At 38.7% G+C, this 16,861-nt stretch overlaps 1 protein-coding gene and 1 pseudogene across 3 annotated transcripts; one reads left to right on the top strand and one right to left on the bottom strand.

Moving 5' to 3' along the window:
• LOC149402742 (Chaperone DnaJ-domain superfamily protein) lies at positions 1-3,674 on the top strand. 2 transcript variants are annotated; one of them, XM_089609839.1, is made up of 6 exons: positions 1-227; positions 461-520; positions 911-2,482; positions 2,634-2,747; positions 2,844-2,993; positions 3,165-3,674. In XM_089609839.1, exons 2-6 carry the CDS (start codon positions 464-466, stop codon positions 3,306-3,308), a joined length of 2,037 nt encoding a protein of 678 aa, XP_089465965.1. In that variant the 5' UTR covers positions 1-227; positions 461-463; the 3' UTR covers positions 3,309-3,674. The 2 variants fall into 2 exon arrangements, with proteins under 2 accessions (XP_089465965.1, XP_089465967.1); XM_089609841.1 differs by lacking the exon at positions 461-520 and having other exon boundaries at positions 2-227.
• A 272-nt stretch (positions 3,675-3,946) lies between these two features.
• Positions 3,947-6,531, bottom strand: LOC149402743 (cytochrome P450 CYP749A22-like; annotated as a pseudogene). The gene is made up of 5 exons (XR_016296125.1): positions 6,325-6,531; positions 5,992-6,214; positions 5,687-5,925; positions 4,897-5,286; positions 3,947-4,553 (listed from the first exon to the last, which is right to left on the bottom strand). The product of XR_016296125.1 is annotated as a cytochrome P450 CYP749A22-like (transcript).
• Between the last annotated feature and the right edge of the window lie 10,330 nt (positions 6,532-16,861).

The raw sequence follows: 16,861 nt of genomic DNA on the forward strand, positions 1-16,861 counted from the left end.
ATTATAATAGTCACCAATCTTAAAAGGATTCCCAAATTTTTTGTGTTTTTTTTCTTTTGTTTTGCCGTTAGTGGCGAAAACTCCGTGTTTTCAATTTGAATCTCTTTCGCGACTTGACTTCCTTCTCCTTCTCTCGCTCTCTCAAGGTGTTGGTTTCTATGAGGCTGAGCTCGTCACAGACAAAGCTAGGGCTTCTTTGGCTTTGAATTTATTCTTTCGCGTCCACGGTATGATTCGATTGTCTATATATACTTCTCGATTTCGATGTTTATTGATTAATTTCTCAATCAAAGTTAAACCATTTTCTGTTTTTATTTTATTTTATTTCGGGCGACCAATCCAGTTATTCCTTGTTCCATCGTATTTCGCACGGCGGGTGGCGATTGATTTTAGGGTTTCTCGAATTTGTTATCGGAGTTTTCCTTTTCTGATATTTGTTTGTGATTCATCGATTGTTTAGGTTATGCATGAATTCAAACAGGGTTTCGTTACATATTGGCGTTTTATGTTGACCGTAATGGTAAAGCTCTACTTTTATGGGTATTAAGTTTATTCATGGAGTTTTGATTGTTTGTTTGTTTGTGCGTTTGTGTTTGAGTTTTCGCTTAGTTTTGGAAGATATGTTTGCTGATATGCGCCTTTATGTAAGAATGTTAAAAGTTCTTTGTTTGGCAACTCCAGTAAACTCATAGTATATAGTGACAATGCTACAAGGGCTCATGGGTGTTATTTTGATCAAATAGTTCTCGAGCATTTTAAGATTTAGTTCCAGGGATAAGGAAAAATACGAAGAATGCTTTGGCATTGCATATTTTGATACCTGTTAATTCATGTATACTATTTGACTAAATAAAATTTGATGCTGATTCTTTATTGTGTGTTTTTTTTTTTTTTTTTTCTGGCTTTTTAGATGAGGGGTAAACGAGTTGTAGGAGAAAATTCGCGCCGGCGAAGTTTCTCCAAGAAGACGAATAGTGTCAACTATGGAAAGGTTAAAGGGACACCTGAGAAAGTTGTTCTGATTGATCTCGACGATGATGTCGTTATCATCGATGGTCCCACGGAGTCACTGGATAAGAATTTTGGAACGTCAGAGGTGCCGAGAGACTGTGGGAACACTCATGTTGAATCCGTGATTAACATCGACGACGACGATTGCGATGATGACAATATTGAAGTGGGCGCTGGGATCGGTGTTGTAGTTGATGATGCGGACTTGGCTAGTGATGCTAACTCAAGCCAATCCCGGTTTTCCACATTTAGAACCATGGGGAGCTCTGTGTACCGAGATGCAGAGGATTGCGAGTTTGTCGCGGAAAAGGCCACCACGTTTCAGTTCTCGAAGTGCAAAAGAAAGTACTTTACCAAGTCCCCCACGAAGAATAGATACGGTCTCGATCCCACTCCTGATGATGTTTCGACCGACAGTGATTCATCAGATTGTGAGATAGGGTCTGACTCCGAAGGCTGGAATAGAGCTGCACTTAGGCGAAAACGTCCCCAGAATCTCCGTTCTGTCTTCGAGGATCAAACCAGCGCTTGTGAATCCAACAACGGTGAAGAACGACATCCTAGACCTGTCTCTGGTAAAGCAGGTCGTGTGGAAGAAAATCAAGCTGATTTTGTTGCAAGCGACGGTGGCTATGTGAACACTTCCTCTTATAGGACCTCTCCAGTAAGTTGTTCTATGGACGTTGATCAGGAATCAGAGGAAAGAGCGGAGTCTGTACTGGAAAAAGAATCCCCTTGGAGAAATAAAGATTTTCAACCTGAAGGAGGCTCAGGCTCAGGCTCAGGCTCAGGCTCAGGCTCAGGCTCAGGCTCAGGCTCAGGCTCAGGCTCAGGCTCAGGCTCAGGCTCAGGCTCAGGCTCAGGCTCAGGCTCAGGCTCAGGCTCAGGAGCTGATGAAGATGTTTCCGATGGCACTTTTGGTAATAAAGCTGAGGAACCATGTCCGCAGCAGTCATTTACAGAGCCGGAAGAATGTCATCGTTGCAAGAGTTTAAGGTGTCGTTGTAGACCAATGTATTGGAATAGAGAAGAACCTAGTGCAAGTGGGTCGCCCTTCAGGTCATTCGAGCAAGAAGTGAGTGATAAACAAGCTATGCCTCCAAGAACTCCTTCAATGGATAAAGATAATCTAGATTCTCGACAAGCGTTTGTGCAGAGCTCTAGTCTGTTTGATGGGACACGGGTTAATATTGATCATCGCCCTGATGATTATATTGGTGGTGGGTCAGGAGATTTATTTTCTCGAAATGCCCATTCTGAAGGCACAACTGTACATAACAGCACACAGGATCGACCAAATCTAAACCTGAATGAAGCGTATAGAAATGTAAAGTGTGCTCAAGAGGATCATGATACTCAACCAGTCGAAACCTGCATAATCACTGATAGACAAAAGCTTAAGGATACCGACGAATTCAGGCGAGCTAATGAAGAAGAATGGGCGGCCAGGCAGCGAGAGTTACGGAGTCAGGTTTAGCTTTAATTATTATTTTTCCCATGCTCAAATATTTTTCCTGATATCTGATTTTTTCCATTTTATTTTATCTTTATATTGTCACATTTGAGTTTTCTTTTGAAGAAACTGTAATCTTTCACTGAACAATTGTGAACCCGGTTTTCAGGCAGAGGAGGCACAGAAATTGCGCAGGCGAAAAAAAGCAGAGACTTTGCGCTTAAACAACATTGAAAGAAGGCAAAAGCAACGCGTTGAAGAAGTTCGAGAAAATCAAAAGAAGGTATGGATGTATATACGATTATAACCTCTCTATGAAGTTAAATATTTAAATCAATGCGATTTGTTGCTAATAATGTTCTTCAATCATAACATTCAGAATGCAGAAGATATCAACTTGAAGGAGCAACTTCGAGGAGAAATAAGGAAGGAGATTAACAAGTTGGAAATAACGTGTTTTGACATGGCTTCATTGCTCCGTGGTTTAGGAATCCCAGTGAATGGCGGTTTTAAACCTATGTCCCAAGATGTATGTTACATATCCTTAATTGCTCCCGGTTTTATTTACATTGCAGATGCGTCAGCTAATTTTCTCGCTGATTAACCTTGCCTCGAATTTTTAAACAGTCTATTTTATTTTTTTCCGCGAGACATTCGTACTTGATTTGTTCCAGTCTTTAATGGAGATGATTTATTGCAGGTAAACGCAGCTTATAAACGAGCTCTACTAAAATTTCATCCAGACCGGGCATCGAGAATGGATATTCGCCAGCAGGTGGAGTCCGAGGAAAAATTTAAACTTATTTCTCGCATGAAGGAGAAATTTTTGACTTCATGTTGCTGAGATCTAACAAATTTTTTGTTTGTTTGTTTGTTTGTATGTTTGTTTTGTTTCTGTTAACTCTCATTTAGAATTTACTTAAATGTGGTTAGGCCTGAGTGATTTCAGGTGTTACAAGGCAAAAAAAGTGTTCCCCTTATAAATATGATATGGACTCACCTTTAGGCCTGAACGTGATGATATAGTTTTCAGTTCATTTTGTAGTTACTTGGGAGTAGAATAATTTTTTTTTGAAGGGGACAGAAAATAGTTATGCTACGGTTTTGCTCAGGGGCATGTATTGTGTGGATAGGTCACGAGCTATATCGTGTAACTTTCTACAGGAATTCATTGGTGTGGAATGTATGTTGTTGTTGTTGTTTTTTTTTTTTTTTTTTTTTTTTTTTTTCAGAAGTCTTGCAGTACTTTCAGTGTTTTGATTTTGGTTACCAAAACAAACATATAGGATCTTCTTTTATCACAGTGTGGCCGTATTGCTGAGAAAGTAGCGTTGAAATGAATTAGGAGAGCCATAACCGAGTTTTTGTAGTTGTGCACAATTATAAAGAAAATTGAAGAAATTATCTTGCAAGATGTTAATGAAGCCATGTCAGTACACCATATAAGAATGAAAAGAAGTCTAGAACTATACATCCCAAAACTTTTTGTATCAGTAAATGCATTGAGCCAAAAGGAAGAGAGTCCATCCAAGTCACACCGTCATCAAATTTCAGACCACAGTACGCCTAAGAACTGATTTACTACAAACTCAGTTCAAACATTGACACCATAAATATTATTTCTGCCACCATAGATATTTGGAATAGTCACGAGTCATGACAATGGTCGGAGTAAGACTTGGACCCCGTGTTGCGGGTGAAGTGTGCCACGCTGCATCGGTGAGTGGACGTATGTTGGGGAGAGAGTGACTGCGTAGTGCTGCAGAATCATCGAAAGAGCGATCTTCGCTTGATTCAGCGCAAAGTTCATGCCAACACATGTCCGAGGCCCGATTCCGAACGGAAAATACGAGCCCGAATTGCCGTCCAATGTGGCATTGGCAACGCCTTCCGAGAACCTATCGGGCTTGAACATGTGGGCATCTTGTCCCCATATCTTGGGGTCATGATGAAGTGGTAAATTTGAGATGTAGAACTTGAGATTTGGAGGGAGTGTTAGGTTTCCCAATCTGGTTTCTCTTTCCACTTTTCTTATGATCCCAATCACCGGAGGGTATAGTCTTAGAGACTCATTTATCACCATGCTCATCTGCATGGAATTGTGATGTCAACATTTTCATTTTGTGAAAATTTTCAATAAAATGGCACAGAGGAAGATATAAAAATGGAAGGTGCACATGAGCCACGTTGTAATATATGTATATATATAGGCAACATATAATTTGTGTACTTTAGGATCATAAATTTAGGTTGGTGCAAAATCAGATATAAAAAAAAGTGCTGTAAATTAATAATAACACATTGAAATATAATTTTTTTTGAGAAAATGCTATTCATTAGCGCGATGAGACTACTATAGGTTGAGCCCACCTGTATTAATGTCATCAGCGAGCTGATGAACAACAATGTTATTTTCTTTGTAAATCACTTACTATTCTTAGTTTAGCAATGCCATCTAGCGTTGGATTCTGTTGACCAAACAAGTTGACCACCTCGGTTCGTGCTTTCACTTGCCACTCCGTGTGAAATGCAAAAAGGAAGACAGTCCATCCAAGCAAGCTATTTGCCGTTTCTTGCCCAACGACGAAAAAAAAAGTCTTGTACTCATCAACCAAATCGTCCCGCCGAAATCCTCTGATTGTCGTTGACATCGTTGTGGGCTGTCAACAGAACTGCTAGAAAATCACCCCCAAAGCCCTCTTCATGATCTCTAACTTTACTCGCACTCTCTTCTCTTTTCTTGATCATGTTTCTTATGCACTTTTTAATTTCTTTCTCGAGTATCTCGGATTCAGTCTCGTCGTTTGCGTTTTATGATTTTGCTGTAGAAGAAGTTAAGATGAGTGACTTGTGACATTTTATTTGGTGACAGGGAAAATATAATGTGTTCTATTTGGGTGCTTGAAAATTTTGTTAAGGTTTAAAATTTGATTTGGTTAAATTTGAACAAAGGTTTAATTTTAACAATAAATAAATACGAAATAGCCATAAAAAAAAATATGTACACTTTTTAGGTAATTTTGGTATTAAAAATATTATATTTTTTTTCAGTTAACTTTAGTTAACGGATCTCCAAAATTTGCGGGTAAGATTAACGATGTTAAAAGCATTTCTCGACCTTTAATTTAGTTGTTAGAAAAACAAATGAAGACCTCAAAACTACTTTAGCTGTTTCTTTTCAATTTTCATATTAAAATTGTGGAATCTGCACTTAGCCATTACCCGATGATGGGAAGCCTTTGGTGGTGTGAGTTTTTGGATGCTAAGAAGATCAACGTCGTCAACATATCAAACATTTTGTTACCCTCTTCGTAACTGTTTCCGAAGGCGGTTTTGGAAATCACTTCTTAGGTCAACAATCTGAATTCCTCAAACACTTCAACCTCTCTCCCTTCACCGCACAGGAATTCCCACCTTCTGAGCATCATCTCAACGCTAGAGATCATGGCTTCACTCATACCCTGCGTTTGAAAGTATAAGCCAATCGTGATTTTGAAACTGACGTTTAGTCAAATATTAAATTATACTCTTAAGCTCTCTCCTGGAAAGCAAAGTTGGCAAGTTTCCGCAATTTGGCCCACTTTTCGCCTTCGGTTGTGACAAGCCCGTCTCCGAGGAGCTTCTTCATAAACCCTTTTGTCTCTGCTTTTGTGTACGCCTTATTTCTATTGTTTAGGACTTCTTTGATCAATTCTGGATCGGTTATGACAAGTTCTGCTTCTGGACCATCCTACTGAAGATAGTTCTTTCCTACAAATTAATAAATAAATAAAGATCTACGCACAAAGCTGGTAAAATGGTTATGTTTATGCAACTTTGAACTTACCATAATGATTATGTTTATGCAACTTTGAACTTACCATATTGGTTGACCCATGTGTAAATGTGAGGCTGGGCTCGAGGGAATATGAAATGTGAGAAACCACTGAGTGGTTTGCTTAGGGCTTCTTTCTTCATGTTTGAGATCTCTGTGGTGCTTCCATGGATGAATCTGTACGAAGGTCCATTGATTCCTTGCGAACGCATTGACCTCTGTATGCGATAGGGGATCAACCATAGTTTGACATATAGTCTGGTCATGGAAAACATGAGGAAAAAGAAGCTCAAAACAAGCACAACCTGTTAGATCCGAATATCATGGGTGAAATCCATCATCTAATTCCATGACCGAATCATGTTGAATAATTAAGAAAGCCCAAATCAATAGCGGAAGCGTACTTGATGAATCCATGACGGTTGGTCTTCCAGATCAACACGTATTTCTCTGAGAGTCCCTTTAGTTCTCTCTGGCTCACTCTGACGATGAGATATCAGGAATAACAAGAATGTTACGTGTGACCTGGGGACCAGCCGTATTTATAGAGAAACCCTAGGTTACCCTAGCGAGCTTCATATTTCAACCCATCACTGAAATAAAAGCTCATAATGAGTCTACACATTAAAGGCCCACAACCTGTTAGATACATTAAAGCCCAATAACCGTATACCAAATTAGATCACTTTTAACGGGTCATCTTTATTGACAGTTCACAACATATAATTATTTAACATATAAGCCCAACGTTGGATTAAGGATCCAACATGTTGGATTAAAGATCCAACAATCTCCCACTTGGGCTATATGTTTAACATTATAATTATGTATCACAAAAATTACCAAAAGAGCTCAACTTTACTGTCATTACCAAAATGTATCTCATAACCAATACGGCCCATCCACTACTACAAAAAGGGCTATTTGCGTCACCCCTATTACGTCACTGCTGTTTTTAAGCGACGCAATTGCTCTTTTTCTTGTCAAAATATGATGTGGCGTGGCCACAATTCGCCACGTGTAATTAATCGGGCGTCGTTTTGTAAAAAAGCGATGCTAGATTGGCGGGATTAAATTGAGCGTCGCTTATTAAATAAGTGACGCTAGAAAGTTCACAAAGTCCAATTATATGGTGACATGTGGCGGGGGTCACTTTTTTACCTATTGCGTCGCTTGATAAACGAGTGACGCCCCGCCTATTGCGTCGCTTTTTATGTATTGCGTCGCTCAATAAACGAGTGACGCCCCCAACCTATTGCGTCACTCAATAAATGAGTGACGCTCGACTTATTACGTCGCTTTTAAATCTATGCATCACTTTTGATCTATTGCGTCACTTTTTATCATCTAGGGTGTCGCTTTTAAATTGAGCGACGCACGATTTCATGTATAAAATCCGAACTTAGCGAATTCAACCACACTTCTTCTTCTTCTTCTTCTTCTTCTTCTTCTTCTTCTTCACTCATTTTTCTTACGAGACCACCCAAGGTTTTTCTTCACTTTCAAACCCACGATTTTCAACCTTGGTTTCCTTTACTCGGTCTTGGAAGGTTCGTCCGGTACTCACGATTTTGACCATCATTGTTTCCGTCGAAGGTATGTTTGTGGTCATTTATATAATTGGTTTTTTTAAACTAACATTTTTATGAGGTTTCGGCCTAATTTTAGGTTTCGATTATAATGCATATTTTCTTGTGGTTTCAAGATTTTTACTCGGTGTTGACTTCCTCGACCGCCTTTAGCCACTCCGACCATGTATCCATGCTTACGTCCGAGCCTCTCATCCCGGTAAGTTATTTTAAAATTCTAATTTAATTATTTTTATTTGTGGTTTTAAGTTTTTCGAATTTTACTTTTGGAGGGCATGAGATTTGAATTTTAAAATTTAAAATTTGAATCTCGCGCTCAAAGTAATTTTTTTTTTAAAAATAAATTATCTATTGCGTCGCTTGATAAACGAGTGACGCCGGGCCTATTGCGTCGCTTTTATACTTGTTGCGTCGCTCATTTTTCGAGCGACGCGGAGCCTATTGCGTCACTTTTAACCAAGCGACGCCTCAACTGATTTGTGCGTTAGATCCGACGTGGCGCCACGTGGAACGTCGCTTTTTTAAAAGCGACGTCCCAGACCTATTGCGGCAGTGCCTTTTGCGTCGCCTATAAAGTGACGCAAATGACCTATTGCGTCACTTTTCGAGCGACGCAAATAGCTCGATTTGTAGTAGTGATCAATCATATCAACATAGGATCAAAGCGCCATTCGCTACATCTATCGTAGTTATACCCATCAATGGTCACGTATATCGATACAACTGAACGACATGAATCATGAAGTGGATGTGTAGTATGGAAATTTCATGTTATGTGACCTCAACATGCCTATTTCCATTTGGTCCTCCTTAAACCTTAGTGAGATCAAACCATATACTAGAAAAACAGAGTAAATAAACCAAAACTTAATTTCTGTAGAAAACCTCAATAATCATAAATAAAACCAAACATGCCTATAACATAAAAGCACTAAAAAATATCAAAACAACAAACTCCCACTAGAACTGAATATCATGAGCTGAAATAACACCCATATGAGGAGTGTGCTCGTGAAACACTTTGGGTGGTAGTCCCTTAGTAAGCGGATCCGCAATCATGGAGTTTGTTTCGATGTGCTTGATAGACAACTGTTTACTCTGAATTCTTTCTTTCACAACCAGAAACTTGATGTCGATGTGTTTCGACTTCGTGGAGCTCCTGTTGTTGTTCGAGTACAATACAGCGGATTTGTTGTCACAATATAACTTGAGTGGTCTATCAACACCATCTACTATGCGCAGCCCAGTGACAAAATTCTGCAACCATATCCCCCGATTGGACGCCTCATAACAAGCTACAAATTCTGCTGCCATGGTGGAAGATGCTATAAGTGACTGTTTAGCACTCTTCTAGGAGATAGCGCCTCCAGCTAGAAAGTAAATGTAGCCCGATGTAGATTTCATACTGTCTTGGCATCCGACAAAATCAGAGTCAGTATACCCGATGATCTCGATCTGATCTGACCTCTAATATGTGAGCATGTAGTCTTTTGTTCTTTGTAAGTACCGCAGGACCCGTTTAGCTGCTTTTCAATGGTCCATCCCTGGGTTGCTTAAATATCTGCCGAACATCCCTGTAATGTACGCAATATCCGGACGCGTACAAACCTGAGCATACATTAGACTTCCTACTGCCGAAGCATAGGGAATCGTCTGCATTTACTTTTCTTCAAAATCATTCTTCGGGCACTGATTGAGACTGAATTTGTCTCCCTTAGCCACAGGAGTATCACCTAGTTTACATTCCTGCATGCCATTGTTGTCAATGGTGCCCACAAGAAGAGTTGTAATCTTTATATTTTACATTTAATGTAATAAAGTTTCATGAAGACTCTTGCTTGTAATTACTTATTCATTAATAAAAAGTTGAAACGTTCATTCAATCTTCCTTGTTTGAAGCTTTATGATAAAACCTTAGTCTTTAGTCCATAAACAAACTAAACAACTTACGAAGAGACAAATGTAGATTTGCATGAACAAACTCTTTGTAGTTTGCTTAAAACGATATATTCGCAATCTAAGGGTAAAAGGACTATTGACCTCAGTATGATTGTTAGAAGAATCTATGATGTCTGGTTATGAGGCATTGAGAGTTGGAGACTCTATAGTTCTTCGAGGTATCTTCCGAAGGTACTGAATTGACCAGTGCACTTCTAGAGACAAGATAAGAACAAACCATTTAACCTCTTATGTCTCGAAGTCACTACGTATGAATTGCATCGTGCTTACCTTAATCCTGAAATGAGACATGTCATTTCACACCTTAGTATTCTCATTTGAGAAAGTCAGAGTTCGGACTCACTATGTGATTCCGAACAAGGCCTATTGGTGAAGTACTAAGTTGTGAGAATGTACAAGATTGCTGATAATGCAATGTATATCACCTCATGCTTTGTTCCTTGGAGTGTGAATAAATGAACTGGCCAGTGTCCAAATTGAGTCTTGACTCTTTTGGATGAAACAATGTGACTTGTTAGCTCCTCGTCAATACATTGTTTCTAACTTATTCACAAGCGACAAAGGAGTTGAGGAAATAACAGCTAGAAGGGTAAAATGGTAATTTTGTAAATCCCGACTAGCTGATGATATTCATGAAGGGTAAACACTGATAATATTCTGTGGATCCGCTCATTACAATTAGGTTGAATTCTTGAGTAGAAAATAAATTCATTTGAACCGAGAGATTTTCAGTGTCAACTATTTAGTGGAGTTAGTTGACATTAAGCTAAACTTGGAAAAAGTTTGTGAACTTTTGAGTCCAAGTATTTTAGCTCAAGCTTTGTTCATTTGGATCCATGAGGTCACTGTCACGAATCACATCGAATAGGAATAGTTAAACTGGAAGCTAAGTCAAAACAAGAACGAAAATTGTCAAAAGGGTATTTTTGTCTTGTGAGACATAGGATGAAATGAATGTCAATAAATTTTTTTGACAAATTCATTTGATGACTTAATGTCACTCGGCCATATTTAAATAATTGGGCCTTGTGAATTAATTTCATAAGAATTTTATTGAAAATTCTTAATGAGCCTTTTTCATGTTGTCATGAACAAAATGGAAAAGCTTCTAGAAGCCCCTTCTAGATGGTGATAGGCGCCCATAATACCCAAAGCAAGAGAGAATATTTTGTGCATAAATGTATCAAGATACTTGCCAAAAGAAAAAGAGGAAACAAATTTGCATATGGATGCTTAAGAATTTCGGCCAAGTTGAGAAAAAGGCAAGGCATGGAACAAAATAGAAAACAAATCCAAGGCTTAATGAAGCCTATGTTGGCCAAGCATCTCAAGAGAAAAAAGAGGAAATTGGCTCATTCTATAGAAGAGGAAACTACTTTATTGAAGGTGAGACCTCTCCTATAAATAGAAGCCTCATTCTTCTCATTTTATTCATTCCAAAGTTTTAGAGATTTGAGAGACTCTCTCTCTAGAACCTTGGCCGCCCCTCTCCTCTCTCTCTCTAGTCAATTTCGTTTTATTGTTTTGGCACCTAGGTCCTCATTTGACCTAGAATTTAGCTCTGCGACTTCAAGACTCGTTCTTAAGTTGTAGTGTTTAAAAGTGCCCACTCACTGATTCCTTTTATTTCGAGTGATTTAGTGATAGAAACTATCGTGGTTGCTCGAGTTGCCGAGGAAAGAAAGAGAGACGTGCTGCGAGGAGACGAGCGTTGCAACTTTCCAAAAGCTTCTCAAAGTTCAAGCTTCAAGAAAGGTTAGTAAAACTTCTTAGCTCATAATAGTTTTTATTTATATGTACTTGCTCTTTGTCTAGGTTAGTAAAAAACTGTTTTTACTTGAAAAGAAAATTTTTAAAATTCCGCCGCTTTGCGAATCGTTAAACTTTTTCTTAAACCCTAGATCAATTCCAACAGCCATATCTTTTTAGAACCCTTTCGATATAGCTCTTTTGTGATAATCCAAGAATCCCCCGAGAGCGATCTCGAGATATCTAGATTCCTAATACAAAAGAGGCGTCAATCGAGAGATTTTGGTGCTAAAGAGGTGTTGGGTGGTTTGTGAAGTTCCGGATCGATCGAGGCAACGAAAGAAGTCAAACGAGAGATTTTATGCATGGATGAGTGAAGACTGGAAGGCTACGCGCCGCGACAACTCGAAGACCAGCTCCAGAACACTTTGTGCGCTATGCGCAGTCAGCCGTGCAGCCTCCCTAGTGTGCCGGGCAGCCCCGTCACATAGAAATTATAATTCGCGTTTTGGGATTGCTTTCAACAGTTCAATCAAATCAAAAGGCTCCATTTGCTCCAAAAACATATCTAAAAACCATATAAACGAATTGTAGTCCTCATAAACAAAAGTTAGGTTTCATTTAAGGTTTTTAGTTCTTGTTTGGCTAGTTAGGAAAGAAGAGGAAGTCAGAGGCGAAGACCACCGTTCATCGCCGTTCACTACCGCAATTTAACATCTTTCCTTATTATCATTATTCTTTGGAACTCCCATTTATGTTTATTGGTATTAGTTTGATTATTATGGTTTTATTTATTTGTTTTATTTGTCTATTACGATCTTGTCTCCGTGAACTAATCCCTGAGAGGGTGATGGCTTGGCTTTCTTGATTATGGTTATGGATTCGTCTTTATTTTATTGAAATATTTTTCGTGTTCATCATCATTTGCTTGATTTAATTTCGTGCTTAATGCTTGTGTGAGATTCGCGACCTTATACATGTTTCTATGATTGTTTAGTTGTTCAAGAGAGAAGTAAATAATCGAGCATAAGAATTATATCATCGTAGTACATTTCTACAGACTTGAGATAGTTAGGCTTTTACGGAGTCGTGTGTATGTTACCAAACATAATGGTTGTCGTATTTTTTAGAATTGAGATCGAGAGATAACTTTTCTGAATATTGACATAGGTGTTTATGTGCTCGACAGAAATTTAGAGATACTAAGACGTGTGTGTGATTTGCAAAGATAGGACCCAATAAGCTTGCGTAATTCTAACAATCCTGACCATAGGAGAGTTTGCGATGCCATAGCGATCATGGGCAACAATGAGGCTGAAAAGCCACTCATTGAATACACCATGCCCATGATCCAAGGATTCCGCTCGGCGACCCGGAGACTAGCCATCGAGGAAAATTAGAGTTTCGAGATTAAAACAAGGAAGATCCGAATGATTAAGTAGAATTAATTTTCCAGAGCTCCGAATGAAGAGCCAAATGAGCATAGAGCACAAGAGAGTTGTAAACACATTTTCTCATGTGTTTGGGTTTAGGGAGAATATGCAACGGAAAATTGGATGTAGCTTACGTATTAAAAGTGAACCAATATAAATCTGTATGTAATATTCGTTTTCTGATTTTAGGTTGGATTTGGGGATCATATCCTAACAGTGCATAGTTGATAAGCTTGAGGTCGTGATTGAGCTTGAGGAGCCGCTTGCATGGCCATGTTATGTGCACCCGCGTTGTAGTTGTTGTTTTGGAATGCCAGGTGATTGTGGTTGGCCACAAAGTTCACATGTTCACGGTTTGCTCCATTGCGTCACTTTCAGCTCCTTTTATTTTATTGCACTTACCACCTTTTTTTAAGGTGCATGCAGAAAGACGGTGACATGACCATTATTTCGATCGACTTGGAAATAGAGAAAACATGTAAAAAGAATCAGAAGGAGAAAAAGGTAGCGATCATGGGCAACAATGAGGCTGAAAAGCCACTCATTGAATACACCATGCCCATGATCCAAGGATACCGCTCGGCGACCCGGAGACTAGCCATCGAGGAAAATTAGAGTTTCGAGATTAAAACAAGGAAGATCCGAATGATTAAGTAGAATTAATTTTCCAGAGCTCCGAATGAAGAGCCAAATGAGCATAGAGCACAAGAGAGTTGTAAACACATTTTCTCATGTGTTTGGGTTTAGGGAGAATATGCAACGGAAAATTGGATGTAGCTTACGTATTAAAAGTGAACCAATATAAATCTGTATGTAATATTCGTTTTCTGATTTTAGGTTGGATTTGGGGATCATATCCTAACAGTGCATAGTTGATAAGCTTGAGGTCGTGATTGAGCTTGAGGAGCCGCTTGCATGGCCATGTTATGTGCACCCGCGTTGTAGTTGTTGTTTTGGAATGCCAGGTGATTGTGGTTGGCCACAAAGTTCACATGTTCACGGTTTGCTCCATTGCGTCACTCAAATGAGATCCTGCACAGTAGAAACAAAGGCTCAGTAAGTGGTGTTTGATGTAATAAAGTCTCATGAAGACTATTGCTTGTAATTGCTTATTTATTAATAAAAGGTTGAAACGTTCATTCATTCTTCCTTGTCTGTTTGAAGCTTTATGATAAAACATTAGTCTTTAGTCCATAAACAAACTTAACAACTTACGAAGAGACAAATGTGGATTTGCATGAACAAACTCTTCGTAGTTTGCTTAAAATGATATATTCGCAATCTAAGGGTCAAAGGACTATTGAACTCAGTACGATTGTTAGGAGAATCTATGATGTTTGGTTATGGGACATTGAGAGTTGGAGACTCTATAGTTCTTCTAGGTATCTTCCGAAGGTACTGAATTGACCAGTGCACTTCTAGAGACAAGATAAGAACAAACCATTTAACCTTTTATGTCTCGAAGTCACTATGTATGAATTGCATCATGCTTACGTTAATCCTGAAATGAGACATGCCATTTCACAGCTTACGTATTCTCATTTGAGAAAGTCAGAGTTTGGACTCACTATGTAATCTTCTAAACAGGACCTATTGGTGAAGTACTAAATTGTGAAGATGTCATGAGTAACTTTGTGAAGTTCTCATAGATATGGAATTCATGTACAAGATTGCTGAAATACAATGTATATCACCTCATGCTTTGTTCCTTGGAATGTGAATAAATGAACTGGCCAGTGTCCAAATTGAGTCTTGACTCTTTTGGATGAAACAATGTGACTTGTTAGCTCCTCTTCAATACATTGTTTCTAACTTATTCACAAGCGAGAAATGAGTTGAGGAAATAACAGCTAGAAGGGTAAAATGGTAATTTTGTAAATCCCGACTAGCTGATGATATTCATGAAGGGTACACATAGATAATATTCAGTGGATCCACTCATTATAATTAGGTTGAATTCTTGAGTAGAAAATAAATTCATTTGAACCGAGAGATTTTCAGTGTCAACTCTTTAGTGGAGTCAATTGAGATTAAGCTAAACTTGGAAAATGTTTGTGAACTTTTGAGTCCAAGTATTTAGCTCAAGCTTTGTTCATTTGGATCCATGAGGTCACTGTCACAAATCATATCGAGTTGGAATAGTTAAACTAGAAGCTAAGTCAAAACAAGAACGAGACAAGTTTTACGAAAATTGTCAAAAGGGTATTTTTGTCTTTTTGGACATAGGACGAAATGAATGTCAATAATTTTTTTTGACATTTTCATATGATGACAAATGAAATAAAATTTACTGGCCATATTAGTGTAATTGGGCCTTGAGGTTTAATTTCATTTCATAGAATTTTACTTGAAAATTCTTAATGGGTTTTTCTTATATTGTCATGAACAAATAAAGAAACATCTAGAAGCATGTTCTAGAAGGCCAATTTCGTGTATACCATAGAGAGAAAGAGGGATTTGTTTTACGCATTGATGTATCAAGATACTTGCCAAAAGAAAAAGAGGAAACAAATTTTCTCCATGAGGAAAAGGAATTTCGGCCACCAAGCAAGAGAGAACAAAAGAGAAAACAAATCTAAGGCTTATAGAAGCCCTGTCTTGGCCGTGTGAATGAGGAAGGAATGGGCAATAAAGATTGCTCATGAAGGCTTGGAAAATAAGAGGAAACTACTTCTTTCCAAGGCCAACCCTTCTCCTATAAATAGGACCCTCATTCCCTTCATTTTATTCATTCCACATAAGTTAGAGATTGAGAGCTTCTCTCTCTAGATCTTGTGGCCGCCGATCCTCTCTCTCTAGTAATTTTCGGTTTTTGTTTTGGAACCTAGGTCCACATTTGACCTAGTGTTTTAGCTCTTCGACTTTGAGACTTGTTCTCGAGTCATCGTGTTTAAAAGTGCCCACTCACTAATTCCTTTTCTCTCGAGTGATTATAGTGATAGAAACTTTCGTGGTTGCTCGAGTTGCCGAGGAAAGTAGAGAGACGTGCTGCGAGGGGAGACGAACGTATTCAACCTTTCGAAGGCTCATCAACGTTCAAGCTTCTAAAAAGGTTAGTAAATTTTTAATGCTCATAATAGTTTTTATTTACGTGTACTTGCTCTTTATCTAGGTTAGTAAAATCGTTTTACTCGTTTTAAAGAAATTTTTTTAAATTCCACCGCTTGCTCGAAGGGTAAATTTTTTCTTAACCCTAGATCAATTCCAACACAGAGGACGTAGAGATAGCAGACGGTTAGGGCCGTCCAACAAGAAGCCCAGGACTTCTGGGAGCAATCAGTTGCCCGTGTGCCGAAGGTGTGGCAGATCGCACGAGGGAGAGTGTTATGCTCGTGCGCTAGTGTGTTTCAGATGCGGGAAAGAGGGACATCTATCTCAGGTATGTGAGAGTCGTTATGAGACTCAAAGTTTGAATTGAGAAAAACAAAAAATTTCCCCGGATTTTTCATATAACCACTTTTGATAGTTATGTATTATCGTAATATGTTTTATGTAAGTATTATGGTTATTATGTTTATTTAATTCTGTATCTGTTTGATATGATATATTGATATGATGATTATATGATTTGGGACGTTACCCACCGTCGCGGCTCGTGAGTCTACAAGAGGTCGCGGGTTGTGACAAAAACCTTTTGGCAACAAGTCGAGCCTTGTGTCTTTCGATATTGCCATTTGAGTCGAGCTTCATCTTGAAGACCCACCTGCACCCGACTCTTTTACAACCTTCAGGAAATTCAACAAGGTCCCAAACTTCATTGTGATCCATTTATTTTAGCTCTTCTTTCATGGTGTCTAACAGTTAATAAAATTCTCACTTTCTATGTCTTGTGAAAATGAAACTGGATCATTAT

The sequence above is a fragment of the Urtica dioica genome, chromosome 3 (assembly GCF_054948205.1).
Source record: "Urtica dioica subsp. dioica isolate 48M chromosome 3, U.dioica_male_clone48M_v1_H2, whole genome shotgun sequence".
NCBI lineage: Eukaryota > Viridiplantae > Streptophyta > Magnoliopsida > Rosales > Urticaceae > Urtica > Urtica dioica.